Source organism: Diplotaxodon limnothrissa, linkage group LG14 (assembly GCF_057381915.1).
Source record: "Diplotaxodon limnothrissa isolate DT_005_m linkage group LG14, D_limnothrissa_male_GT1.1, whole genome shotgun sequence".
In the NCBI taxonomy this organism is placed as follows: domain Eukaryota; kingdom Metazoa; phylum Chordata; class Actinopteri; order Cichliformes; family Cichlidae; genus Diplotaxodon; species Diplotaxodon limnothrissa.
In genome coordinates this window covers 22392946-22407044 of record NC_140609.1, presented here as the reverse complement: position 1 = coordinate 22407044, position 14099 = coordinate 22392946, and the positions used below count along the sequence as shown (strand labels likewise).

General features: G+C 40.7%; 1 protein-coding gene across 1 annotated transcript in view; it reads left to right on the top strand.

Annotated features, from left to right (window-relative positions):
- Positions 1-346: 346 nt before the first annotated feature.
- elna (elastin a) overlaps positions 347-14099 on the top strand; it is a 55184-nt gene continuing 41431 nt past the window's right edge. The window contains exons 1-2 of the mRNA XM_085370120.1: positions 347-592; positions 13672-13740. Coding sequence (XP_085226246.1) covers positions 517-592; positions 13672-13740 — 145 coding nt within the window. The 5' untranslated portion in view covers positions 347-516. The remainder of the gene's footprint in view (positions 593-13671; positions 13741-14099) is intronic.

The following is a 14099-nucleotide window of genomic DNA, read 5'->3' as shown; positions in this document are numbered from 1 at the left end:
TTGGTTAAAAGAGTTGCAAGATCGTGGCACTGCAAGTGTTGAAAAGCAACAAGCTGAAAATTAAAGCCACAGAGCGCAGGTAATTATCTGGGTTTGTTGTTTGCTCTTCCTCAGTCTGTAACAAATAAGTATGCTCTGTATCCGTGCAAATGCTTGGCAGTCAATTCAATTCCTTCTGGATGGGGGTCTTTCTTGCTCCCTCTCCCTCTCTGTATCTGCCTGTATGTCTCTCGCTCTCTCTCTCTCCCTCTCCTTGCTGGCAGGAGCGTCTGTGCTGCTGGCAGGAGTGACCAGAATAAAAACAGCAACACCAGACATAGACGAGGAAATAAAGCAAAGTGATCCACTGAACCAGAGTGTTTGCCCTCTCATAATTACGTTGAGCTTTTCCCTTTTTTCACCCTCCCCCTGCTTCTTTTTTTTTCATCACTCTTTGAGACTTCGGGGCTAGTGGTAATTAGCCAGAAGAGAATAAAACCAGCTGATCGGGAGAGGGGTGGTGCATTTTGGAGCGAGATGGCTAACAGAAACATTCTGTTGCTCTTCTGTGGACTCTTCCTCTTAGCACTGATTCAACCCTCTCTTCAAGGAGGTAAGTGCATAACCGCAGGTGAATGGAGTCATAATTATTGCTGCATCAATCAAAGGTTTAGAACAGGTGCAAAGAAGTTTTGTTCCTAAACTTAAAATCCTCAGTCATCAAAATGTCTGCTGATGCTTATTAGCCACAAGGCAGCAAGAAGTACATATAAAGGCTTTATATAATAACTAAAATTGATATTGTTTGCATCGGATGTTAAACTTTTGCAAAATAAAAATGTTAATTTAAAAAGAGCTCTGCATTATATTGCTTAGTATGCTTGGTTTGCTAATTTATTGATGACTGCTGCTCATTTGATTTTTATTAATTCCCACAATACAATCTATATAGAAAAGAGTTCTTATTTTATGTTTCATGTTCGCAAAAAGTGTGCACGTACATGCTGTCTATGACTTCACACTTCTGTCCCATGCATTTAAATATTAAGTTTTAAATGCCACATATTTATCTTAATGATTGCACTCCCCTATTGCATCATTATTATTATTGTGCAATCTAAAAGTAAACCATAACAAGACGCCCCTCAAGTCTCCGAACTCGCTTCACATGCATGTGTTTTAGTGCATTTCAAACACTTGAACTGGCTCCTGTGTGCACACCTATCCATATGCGTGCTTATGTTTATATGGCTGCAGATCCAATCCAAAAAATGTAAGAGGAGGCTCCAGCTGGCTCTTCTTTCTACTCAGGAAAAAACACATACTTCTGAGTCACTCCTGATGAACTCCTGCGTTGGACAGAGTGAATGTGAGAGTGACTCTAAAAGCTTTCTGCAGCTCTTGTAGCATGTGTGTACAGAACCGAGGAGCTAGTTTCAAGTGCAGTTTGTCGTTGAGACTTATCAGTTTCAGACTGAAAGGGAGAGAGTTTGCCTCCCACTATCATTCAGCTAGTGAGTTTGCTTTCTCTCCTCTGCCTGCATTGCTTTGATTGCTTCTTAGTCTGGGATTTGGCTGAGATTCTGAGTTATTCAGTCCCCAACTGGAAAACATGTCAAGCATCTGGGACTGGGTATGCTGTAGTCCATTTGTTGTTGTATTTATTTGCTTAAAAGTTACAGCTGTTTATATTCCTTATCTCCCAGTGTCCAAGTGTACTTTTAGGTGCATTATGGCTATGCTGCTAGAGTCCTAAAATAAATATTTTGTCCATGTAAAGTCTCACTTTTTCTAGCTGTCTTCATCTGATTGTAGAATTTCTTTATCCGTTCTGCCTCATGGCACATCCATCATGTCTTTTCGGTGCCAGGCGCATTTCTATGGAGATTTTGAGATACTTTCATGAAAAATATATAGCAGGTAAAGGAGCCAGCAAATATCAATATTGGCTTAGCAGCGCAACTTTGATCTCAAGATGAGTGTTGAATCTATCCATTTCAAACATTTCTGTGGTGCTCAAACTAGTTCCATCTGTGTCTGTGCACTCTAACCTGAAAAAACCTTCTGGGCACAGTCCAAGGGTAAATTATCTGTGAGTAACACGAACCTCATTAACACCCAATCCACCCATTTAACGGTTCTGCCCAGAAAATGCCTCTTGTGCCTGACAAATTCACGCTTTGAATTATGGTGGACTGACAACCCTCTCTGAATAACTTCAGTCAACAAATGTAAATGAGAAATGGTACTGGAGGAAACATACAGTTACTATAGTTTGTTTGTTTGGATCTCCCTCATGTGATGAAAGAGGCGGACCAACTTGAAGCTTTTTAAACAATGCGTCCTATAGAACACTAGCTATGGTTTTAAGTATCTCAAGTACCTCAGTCCATATGTTGCATTCACACAGACCATAAAACAATTTAACTGGCCTGTGCCACGTTTTGAGCTTGGCTTCAAGGACAAACAAGGACAGAGTTAATGGCACAACTCTGATTGGCAGGACTTGGCTCTGAGCTCTGATAAAAAGGGGGGGGGGAAAGTAGTTTTCTTCCTTCAAAGTGTCCAAAGAATTCAGGAGTTTGGGTTTTTTTTTTTCTTTAGTGCTGCTGGAAGCCAGTTCCACTCATTTGGCATTAGTCATGATCAGCCTCGAGGAATATAATACATTAATCGGTGCCAGTCGCCTGGCTCTAGGTGAACTTAAATGCATTGCAGAGTGGACTGCCATGCAAAAGCCAAAACACCAGTGTTGACATGCAGCAGTACCTGAGAGTTACTGGTGGGTACCTAAACTCGATGCACTACTTTATTGGTAGCATGTGCTGTGAACACTTCTTTGGCTTTAATCCCTCCTCTGGTGGGGCGGGTTGCCAACCACAGTATACTGGATTAATGTGACATATAGGTGCTCCCAGCGCTCAACAGCTCTACTCTGCAATTACTGAAGCAGTCTATTTGAAGTACCGTCTGAACAAGATGCAGATTTTTTGGTGGCGGGGGGGAGATTTTTCCAACAAGGTTCTTCTTCTGCTTCTCTCTAGCTGGAGCCACACAAGCATTTTAATTTGTTGACGTTGAGCGGTTTGGTGTAATTTCCAGCAAGGTGACTTCATTCAGTACACATTTGGATAGAAGCTGTTTAGTTACAAGCACTGATTGGTTTGTTATTGTGAAAGAACTTTTATTCCATGTATACATGTCCCACTCTGGCGCATTTCCTGAGAAAGTGTTAGGGAATTGTACAATTCCATCCATGTTTTACATCAAAGAGGTTTTGCAAAGTCACTCTCTGCATCAAAGCACAAAGCAAGGAGCGATTACTAACATGTTGGCTTTCCTATCGCTCTTTCTTTTTTTTCTTTTATCATAACTACTGTTAAGAAGGTTACACAAATCGGAGCAGAGGTTAGGGATGGATGAGTTGTTTTAATACGCATTATGTAATTAGAAGAATAATGCACTGCTAATATCCAGGGAACAACCTCTTAGTTCTTGCACTTCTTTTTTTTCACTACCAGTCTTGACTTTATAAACCCAGCACACAGTTTAATGGAAACCAATTCTTTCTCTGACTCACTGCTTTGCAAACCCAATGTGTTACGATTTAAATGCCTACAGATTTTGGATAGTAGTCACTTCTCACCACTGCTACAAAAACATATCAATAATTTGTTTAGCTCTTACTCTTTGTGTGTAAATGTCAGTCTGAGCATCTTCCAGTCAGATGTTTGGTCTGCAATCGAGGAGTGCCAAGTGTTCAACAAAGAGGCACATTATCTCCGATGATTCATTCCAGCCACTATGCAAGCAGCCCTCACCAGGCTGCGAGCTGGTAGGTGCAATCTTACCGGGCCAGCAATCTGAAGTGGCTCCAGTCAGGAATTTTTTCATCTTCGGCCGCCACAGCTGATGTCCAACTTCTTCTTTTAGGTTTACAACAACCTTCTTTTAGGTTTACAACAAACACCACAACAGCACTATTTTTTATTTAAAAAGACACAAAAGAGGATGAGCTGATGAGGAAAAAATGGAAATAAACTATAATTTTAATCAAATGCATCACATGAGGTTAATCAAAATCATCAAAGTCCTCTGCGGTGAAACAATGTATCCTGTGTTGTGATTGATTTTTTTTTTTTTTTTTGGGGGGGGGGGGTAAATGTCAGCATGTCTATAAAAGCAGAAGTTTTTTCAGTTTGCTGGTCTGAAGCATTCAGGTGTGTGTGTTAACACAATGCCATCTTCCAGCATTGTGATCAGTTCCAGCAAGTTAACACCAAGGACAGCCTGTGCAATCCTCAGAGAGACTGCAACAAACCCAAGAGCAACATCTCAGACTGTACATGCCTCAGTTAGTACATTCAATGTTAAAGTTTCAGACCTGAACAGCTTAGGTTTACAGGTCTGCAAACCATAATGCATGGCGCCACGTTTGGTAAAACCCAAACACAGCTATCAGCACAAAAATCACAGTCCTGGTGGAAAGATGATGATTTTAGCTTGTGTTGCAACTACTGAGCCTGGGCACCTTGCAGTCACTGAGTCGACCATGAACTCCTCTGTACAACAAAATATTCTAGAGTCAAATGTCAGGCCGTCTGTCCGACAGCTAAAACCCATTATTTCACTAGCTGGACCCACGTCCTGATTTTAAGTTTGACAGCATTTTAGTATGTAAAGGAGAATGCTTGGACATGAATTGAGCTGCAATTTGGGGAAAGTCTCGAAGGGGACTGGCTGCTGCTCCTGGGCCTGGCAGATCCCCATGTACTAAATAGAAGTGAAGAAGTTAAAGAATTGAAAAGGTAAGGGAGGGTGGGGCACGTAAACGAGAATGAACAGCTTGTAGAACTGGGAGAACCTATATAGATGAGAACTGGAAGGAGCATGTTTGGAGGCGTGGTCCCGCTCCTGAAATTCCGATACCTAATCTCCAATTGACCATGCAACAGGACAGTGATCCCAAGCACAAAAGAATGGAAACAAAAGTGTTGCAATGAGCCAAAGTCTATGCCTAAACATGACTGAAATGCTGCGGTGGGTCCTGTGAAAACCCTCCTTTTCATTACTTTATAGGGGATTTCTTTGCAAAGCACAACACATTTTGAGAAACAAAACTTTTTCATATCTTAAACTACATTTTATAATAATAATAATAATGGATTGGATTCCTATAGCGCTTTTCAAGGCACCCAAAGCGCTTTACAATGCCACTATTCATTCACTCTCACATTCACACACTGGTGGAGGCAGCTACAGTTGTAGCTACAGCTGCCCAGTTAGTTGGTACACTTCACAGTGGTGTTATGTTCAGGTGTCCCATCAGTTAACTTGGTTTTTACCAAGTCAAAAGAAATGCAGGGGACACATTTTGGAACATTGCAAACAGTGGATAATGATTTTAGTCATTTATGGTCCTTTTAACATTTCATTTGTAACTCTGTATCAACCAGTGGAACCAACAATCACATAAATCAGATTTTGGAGGGGAGTCACAACATGAACAACTTGTTCCATTAGCTTGTAGTGATTTCACATGGTTGATGGTTATCTCCAACCACGGCCCAGTTTCCTCCGTAATGCTCACGCTTGCAATCCTCACACAGGAGAGCCCACAGCAGCTGCTCCAAACCCATGTTTGGTTTCAAAGGCATGACTTTCCTAATCTTGTAATGATACCCTGTCAGCTTCCAGTAGAAAGCTACACTAGAGCCACCAGAAGGTGAACCCTGACAGGACTGAAATCTGGTCTTGTGAGTTGTTAAAATTCTGCTCACCACATGCTTATGTTTCGCTTCAATCACTGAAACAAGATGGGAAACCGTAGAAAGGGAAGTTGAAATCATTTGGGGGTGAGACTAACATAGATTTTAACTTTGAAAATTTTCATTTTCTGAACTGCTTCTCACATTTTTCCAACATGCTTTGGAAAATAGTGCAAAAATAGTGGAATGACTGACTGATTGGCCAGCTGTCATGTGTCTGATAACAGGAGATGTAAGAGTGCCAGGAACCGCAGTGTTTGCTTCACTGCAGTGCTCCTTGGGTTGCGCTACGAGAGCTTTCCATAAAGAGAGAACCAAACCTCCTCTTCTGGGACAGCGGTTTTGGATACATGATGTGAATACAGCAAACAGCTGCTAGTTTGCCAAAACATTTTGAAATTTTATCTAAAGCGATAGAAATACAGGCGCAGAATCGTGTAAATGTGATGTAAACACTGTCCAGATCTGCCAATACTTCACAAACTATGCACTGTGAACACAATGGTAATGGCTCTGTAAGCCTTTTACAAAGGGAATGCCTTCATTAACTGTTTACGAGGTCACGTGTGTGTGTGTGTGTGTGTGTGTGTGTGTGTGTGTGTGTGTGTGTGTGTGTGTGTGTGTGTGTGTGTGTGTACTCACACACGTAAGCGTGCTTTTCATGCACAAGTCAGGCAAATTGCTCAATCAACTCCAAAGACCAATTATTAAACAGCCACAGCACAGGGTCAGGGAAATGTCACATTACTCACCCAGCTTGTTGTAAATGAAGTAAGACTAAGATCTTTCAAAGAGCAATTGTAAAAACTGCCATTAACTTGGGTGGTACTATGGAAAAAACTGTCATTGGCTTTGGTTTGATTTAGTAACAAAACAAGATCTGACTTACAATTTCCTACCTTCACTACGAGCCAGTCATTATTTTTGGGCCCAGTAACCCATATCCTCATAAAAATCAAGTGTGTAAGCCAGTGTACATTTTCCACTTAGGCTATAATATGTGATAAATTCATGAATTACAATGGAAGGCTTTGCTGCCAGTTTTGATGCTCAGGCAATACATCAAATAAATTATCTTGCCAGCTGAACAGCTGATAAACATGTCACTTTTTAATTTCCAGGCTGACACTCAAAACATGACATTAGGCAAAGCTAAACATATCTGGATGTGGGCCTTTCCACTTGTTAGCTTGTGTCTAGTGAACTACGTCATTTTAATGAAACTCAAAACAAGGGAATTAGGCAAACCCAAAACACTACGTCCACATATGTGGACGCGTGTGAAAATGATTTCTATCTAAGCCTTCAGGCTTTTCACAGATTGTCCTCTTTGTTCTCCGTAAATCCAAATGCAAATTCCCTGGAAACGAAATAATCAACTCTCGTCAGAGTTTGAATGTCAAGTGTTGACAAGATTTTCACGCTTGAAGCAACCCTCATTGCTGATACACAAATTTAGAAAGTATTATTTTCCTTGCATAATGTAAAAATATAAATAATGTGAGGTTGAGCTTTTCCACACAGCTGCAACTTGGCTGTGATTTATATAAGACTGGAAGCAAACATTTAAAATAAGTGGTGCGCCTTGAGCTACCGATAAGAAACTGTCTTATAAAACAGTGGCTATTTTAAAAAGTAATAAAAATCTGACTAATGACACTTCTGACACCTTTGTAAGAAACGTGTCCCTCTCTTAGGGAGTCTAGGAAATGTTGCCAATCACTAAAATAACAGAACACATGACAGGGTGAGGAACACTACATGTTGTAATGGGATACATAAATGCACCAACACAGTCTAGAACTGTGTGTTAAGCTACTCACAGGGGTCCCTGTAGCTGAAGTGAATAATGTTGAGCATTTTGCTGCAGTACAATGATCTGCTGGGGAATCTTAGGTCCTTGCATTGACCTGGCCTCCAAACTTCCAAATCCCTTTCCAATTGAGCATCTGTGAGAAACATCAGAAAAAGCTGGACCCAGAAAGGCCCCACACCACAATCTATATCCCAGTGTCAGGGAGCGCAGGATAGCCCTATGGATCCCCTGTCTCCCCTGTCTATGATGCTGACTGGGAGTTGTTTTGGCAGCAAGAGGGACCACTCCACAATTTGATTATCCAAAAACTTTTTTTATTAGCTGTTTTTCCCTTAGCTAGGAGTGATGAGTTAGCTGTAGCCTATTCATGCTGTCATAGGTCCAGAGGCTAGGTAACCTCAGATCAGGTCCTTTATTTGACACAGGCCTAACACAAAGACACACGCTCACTCTGACATCAACACCTACAGTACGGCCAATGTAGAATCAGCAATTAACCTAGTGAGCATTTTGTTAGACTGGCAGAGCTGCAGAGAACTCCACTCATTCATACAAGCACTTTTTTTTTTACATCTATTTGTTTTTCTAAGCTCTGGTGGATGCATCGGCGAGCAACATGAGGTTCAGTATCTTCCACAGGGATACGTTGACATGCAAACTGGAGGTCACTGCAGCCATTGTTTTTTTTCTGTGGTGAATTTTTAGATCTTTGAAGCTTTTTCCCAGTTCTCTTGTCGCTCTTTTCCCTGTTCTGGCCCCAGTGTTAGCCGAACAGCAATCAGCAGAAGCATACTCCTCCAGCGATGCACAGAGAAGCTCTTGGAGGATTGCACAGGAGTGTATGTGGGTTTGGTGAAAAATCCTCTTTTCCCCATTAGGAAAGTGACAATCCCCACTAGGGTATAAATACCTGGGACTATCCACCATTTGGTTTTAGAACTGAAGAAGCCTCTTAGCTGAGAGGTATGGAAGCCCATTTCCGCCACTAAAAAAAAAAGTATCCATAACTAGGGATGGGTATTGATAAGATTTTCACGATTCCGATTCCATTTTTGATTCTGTTTAACGATTCGATTCTTTATTGATTCTTTTTAAAAAAGGAGAACACTAAGGTCGATTAGCTTAGAACTTTGTTTTATATCTTCTCTTTGAACAAGATAGAAATTTAGGAGTAACATGGCCTTACAAACCCAGTAGTGAGATCTTAAGAGATCCAGCCTACGGCTCTTCAATGGGGTGTCACAGGGTCCCCAGGAAAAAAATTGTAAATGTAAAATAATAAAATAAATATTCTTCTGTAGCAATAACAAAGTATAACATAAATTGTTCTGTGGCAATTACACAAGAATATCCAGTAATGTCCCTGCCTACAATTAAACACATTCACTTACCGAAAATCGGGGGCATCTGCTGTGGCAAATGGGTGCAAGGCTTTTACCACAAACTTAGTCACTGCTCGGTGACATTTGTCTATCCTGGCCTGCAAGGAGACGCTAACGGTAGACTGCAGCGAGAGCTGCCAGCATCTGAGCCAGCCAGACTCTGTCTCTCTCATCATGGTCACCTAAATGCATAGTAATGGCAGGTTTTGTAATAAGGCAGATCGCGCTAACATAATATGCACTGTTAGTTGATTATTTACCTGCCGCATTAACGGGAGAGGACGTGCAAACGTTACCGCTGCTGCTGGGTTGAGATTCACGAGTCCGGAGCGGAATTAAAAACACGACATACATTTAAGGTCATCGCGTGTTTTGTGAGCAAATGCTTTTGCATATTCGTAGTGTTTCCTCCCTTAAATGAAAATATCTACTTTGCAAGTATTGCAAGTTGCCCTGTTGTCATCTGTTCTCGTAAAGTATAACCAAACTTTTGAGCGTTTGAGCCGCCATGTTTCCTGCCAGGTAAATGACGCTCCGCAACGTGGTGACATTATTCGGGGCGACTGGAATCGATAAGGGAATTGTTTGCAAAAATGGCAAACAATTCCAAGGAATTGAAACAGTGGGAACCAGTTCTCAACAAGAACCGGGTTTCGATACCCATCCCGATCCATAACTCGAAATTTCAACTTATCAACTTGAAATTTTGAGAAAATTAACTTGAAATTTCGAGTAAGCTCTGCCCATCAGTAAGCTACGTGGAATGCGCACTCGAAGCCGGATCGAGAGTACGTTTGCTGATAGTAACACCATGTGATTCAGCTAATAACACAAGGAATTCGTCATTTGTGAAGCCACACTTTGTGCATTCATGACTGGCTGTAATACTTGTACCTTAGCTGTAGCATTTGTAGCTGAGGGCTTCAGCTTCCGGGTAACAAAGAAATTACGTGATTCATGTAGATTACTGAATTTCGATTTAATAACTCGAAATTTCGAATTATTAAATCAAAATTTTGAGAAAAGTAAGTCAACATTTCAAGGTACTTTTCCAAAATTTTGAGTTAGTAAGACAAACTTTCGAGTTAATAAGTCGAAATTTCGAGTTAAGTCTATTTCTCAAAATTTCGAGTTATGGATCCTTTTTTTTCTTTGTGGTGGAAACAGGCTTCCATAAAAATTAATTAACATCCAGTCACTTTCTTTCTAAACTCCATAGACTACTATGACTTGAATGACTAAGAACCTACACAGACAGACTAAACTATGCTTGAGGTCTATCTCACACAGTAGTCCCGCTTGCGCTTTTGTTAATCAGAGGCAGCCAATCAGAAGAATGTTTGCTTAAAGTGCTAAAAAAAAAAAAACCCAGCTTATTTCAGACAGTGGATAAGCTGTGTGCACCAAAACCTCAGGATAGGAATTATTGTGTAAATGATGAAAAAAATCCTCTCGTACAGTCCAAGAATCAAATGATGGAGGTGAAAATAAGGATAATAGGCTGTGTTTTATGTTATGACTGATCAGTCTGTGTAGATTTGGATGTGAGGTTTGGATGTTTGCAATTATCCTGAGGGTTACAGACAGTACAAAAGTGACTTCTTTTCCTTCTCTGTCTTTATTTTTTGCAAAGTTAACTACTGAAGTGTAGCTCAGAGTCGCCTAGTTTACTGGCTACACCACATCAAAAACTTTCTTGACATCTCTTGACAGGTTTCATTGCTTGTCTTCAGTCCCCCTGCCTCCAAAATGTGGCGTAAGGGTGATTCATATCTGGCAGGCCCTTAGACACCATGTTAGGTGAAAGTGGCGAATTATTATGTCTTTGCCTTTGTGGTGGGTGGAGTGATTGCTCTAAATGTTGCTCCTTTATGTTTCACTCAAAAGTGATGCAGCAATAGCTATTCCTGCTGGCAGGCTTAATTATTTAATGTGGTGAACCACACTGAGGCAAGCTCCATCTTCCATTATGAAGAGAAAACTAGAATTTTGTGCTTTAATCTTAACATCGTCTTCTGTGATTAGCATGCAAAATACCACAGGAAGTCTCAGGATCTCGTCCCCAGATAATGAACTTTGTACTTTGTTGATGACTAGCTTACTGACAAACCATTGACTAAGAGTCCCACAGCTGGACCACATTCAAGTCCAAAGTGAAACTGGTGACAAGTCAAAATTGCTGCCAGGGTTCCTGTGAGTGCATGTACATCATCACCCTCTTAATATGCACAGAGCACCCTACAGAAAAAAATACAGTCTGTGCACCCTATTTAGGTTGTAACAGTCACTAACATTTAACTGATACCAAGAAAGCTTATTTCTCCCTACACAGCAGCCAGTAATTTATTAATATTTTCTTTTCCCCTTCTTATTTATCCGAAGTTGTCACAACTTCTTCTGTTCCAGTGGAGATAACCTGTACCAAGAAGGTTTCTACACATAAAATTATATTTGTTATGATTACCTTTTAGCTTTTACTCTTAAAAAAAAAGGGGGAGAGGGGCTTTTGCGGGGCCACCAGTCTTCTTTTCTCAACACCATGCACGTCACAAACACCCAGAAAACTTGACTGTGCAGTCTAAATCCTGCTTGCTCTCCGAGTCAGTCTTGTCCTCCACACACATTCCAACACATTCCCATGACCTGGCTGAGTTCATGAGGAACATAAGCACATGATGATGGTGATGATTAAGAAAATCATGAAGAAATCTTCAAATTTATTGACGTAGGTCAGGGCACTTGGCAGAGGTCAGTTTGTGCCTTATTTGGATGCACGGTCTTGGTGAACCCGGTGCACTCTGTGGATGTGGTACAGTAGCACGACTGGATTCTAAGCAGGAGGAAAACTGGAGCAGACCCGCAGTCCGTCCTGCCTCACTTACAATGCCAGCACAGGAAATCCTCCTTTTGATTGCTAAATGAAGGCGCAAGATTGAGAACAATAACTGTGCGTCCACTGTGTAGTGCCTTGCACTTGAGCTCTATGCCATGGAGCCACGGGCATGGGCAAACTAATGGAGACTGACAAACATGTGCACTGCATTTCAAATTACTACAAAGCACTTTTTTGTTTCAGTCTGTAAGGCCAAACCTCAAGAAATGTGATCAGTCCAGCACTCTGATCCTTCCAGCGAGGATAAGTTAAGAGAGACCCTATCATTTGTCCTACACTGCAGACAACCACAGGGGTTATAAGACCTTTCTTGACGCATTACTTTTTGCCCAACACAACATTTTATCTCTTCATCATAAAAAATCGTGTTTATCCCTTAACTATCAGCACAGTTGCAAAGTATCCGAATGAGTGTGACACTATTGTCCATAGCTTCACTGCAAACCACTTACAGCTGCATCAGTACATTTAAATTAAAGATTTTCATACATAATTTAATAATCCAGCTGTGTGTTAAAAAATATCTTCTTCTTCCAGTCCAGGTGGTTCCTGCATCATCCTCTAGGACTGTGCACTTCACTAGTTCCCCCCACTGATTAGCACTGCTTTATTAGCCTCAGCTGCAAAACTGATAATAGTTGCACAAATCAAAAATATGTCACAGGTTGTTAGCGCTTTCTTCAATCTGGCGTACTCGATAAAATGCATGGGCTGGGTTTTTTGGTTTTGGTTTTGGTTTTGTTTTTTTGTGCCATGTGTGATGAACTTCGATTCATCCAGCTTGGACAGCAATACCTTGTAATGTTCCTCTTCTAATGGCCTCACCCAGTGGACGGAACCGAAAGCCCAGTTTTCAAAGTGTATTCTCTAATAAACACATGAACGCCTTTGACATGTGTTTTAAATTAAATTGCCTTCCAACACATATAAGAGCCATTAAACATAGTGGTCTTACAGCCACATTCTCTCATTTACATTGTGTTTTTGTGATATAAACCAGGTTTTCCCCTCAAAAAATATTACTTGTAATTTTGGCTTTAGCTCACCGGTCCCGTTGGATTTAGCTGTTAGTCCTCCCAGAACAACTGCAGTCATTTTTTTTAAGTCTCCATTTCTTTTTATTTCTCTTGTTGTTCCTTGCACACATGAGGCCACCATGTCTGGGATCCAGAACGACCATCTCAGGAGTTACTCACAGTTGCAGCCAAAAATCAGCCGAAAAATAAGGCTAGGGGATGCAGGTGGGGGTTGTGGGTATCCAGAGTGGTGCAGTAGGATTCAGAAAGAAAGTTTCCAACTGCAGTACCTCATCAGTATGAAAACGATTTGAATTTTCTCCTCATCAAAGTTATAGTTTCCCTTTCACTGTGGATTCGGCTGCAGCGGCTGTGTGCACGTTTCATTTAATTTCTGCAACCTGGGGCGGATGTGTATACCAAGGACGGATTCCATTTTTGCTTTATAATAATAATAATAATAATAATAATACATTTTATTTAAATAGCGCCTTTCAAAGCACCCAAGGACACTGTACAACAGATAAAAACTGGAAATATACACAATGATAAAAATAGAAGATAAAAGTTAAAACATACAGAAATTTAAGAATAGGCAATTTTAAACAGATGAGTTTTGAGGGTGGACTTAAAATGGGTCACAGATGATGGAAGTGTTTAAGAGTGTTTGTCCAATAAATGAGCTATTTGTTTAGAAATGCTATTAGAAGCAATGTGCTTTTTAAAAAAAAAATGGCTGCATGCCCATATTTCTAGTTAGTGTCACATGTGTTTGTGATAGAAGATAACTTCTTGCTTTTTCTGATCTGTGCTCCAGGTGTGTATCTACCACCTGGTGCTGGGTTAGGACCAGGAGGCGGTGGAACAGGAACTGGATTCTTTCCAGGTAAAAGAGCATCCACCCAGTGTCTGCACAATTTAAAAACAAAAAAACATCCAGAACGCAGCCACTATAAACAAAGTCTGCTTCTCTTTAGAAAAGGTATGAGAGGTACATTGAACTACCGTGGAGCAGAAGTTTAACTAAAAGAAATAGTAGTATAAGAATCACTGCAATGTGAACATGCAATTGACTCAAAATAAAGACACTTGCAGTATTATGTGCAAAAGAATACGAGAAACATAGCACTCTGCTTGGCAGTGCTTTGTCATCAAACTTCAAAGCTGAGTTGATAGTTAAGTCTTGGCACTGATGATTCAAATGACTGAAAGTGGCTCACACAGATTTAACGTTCTTACTTATAA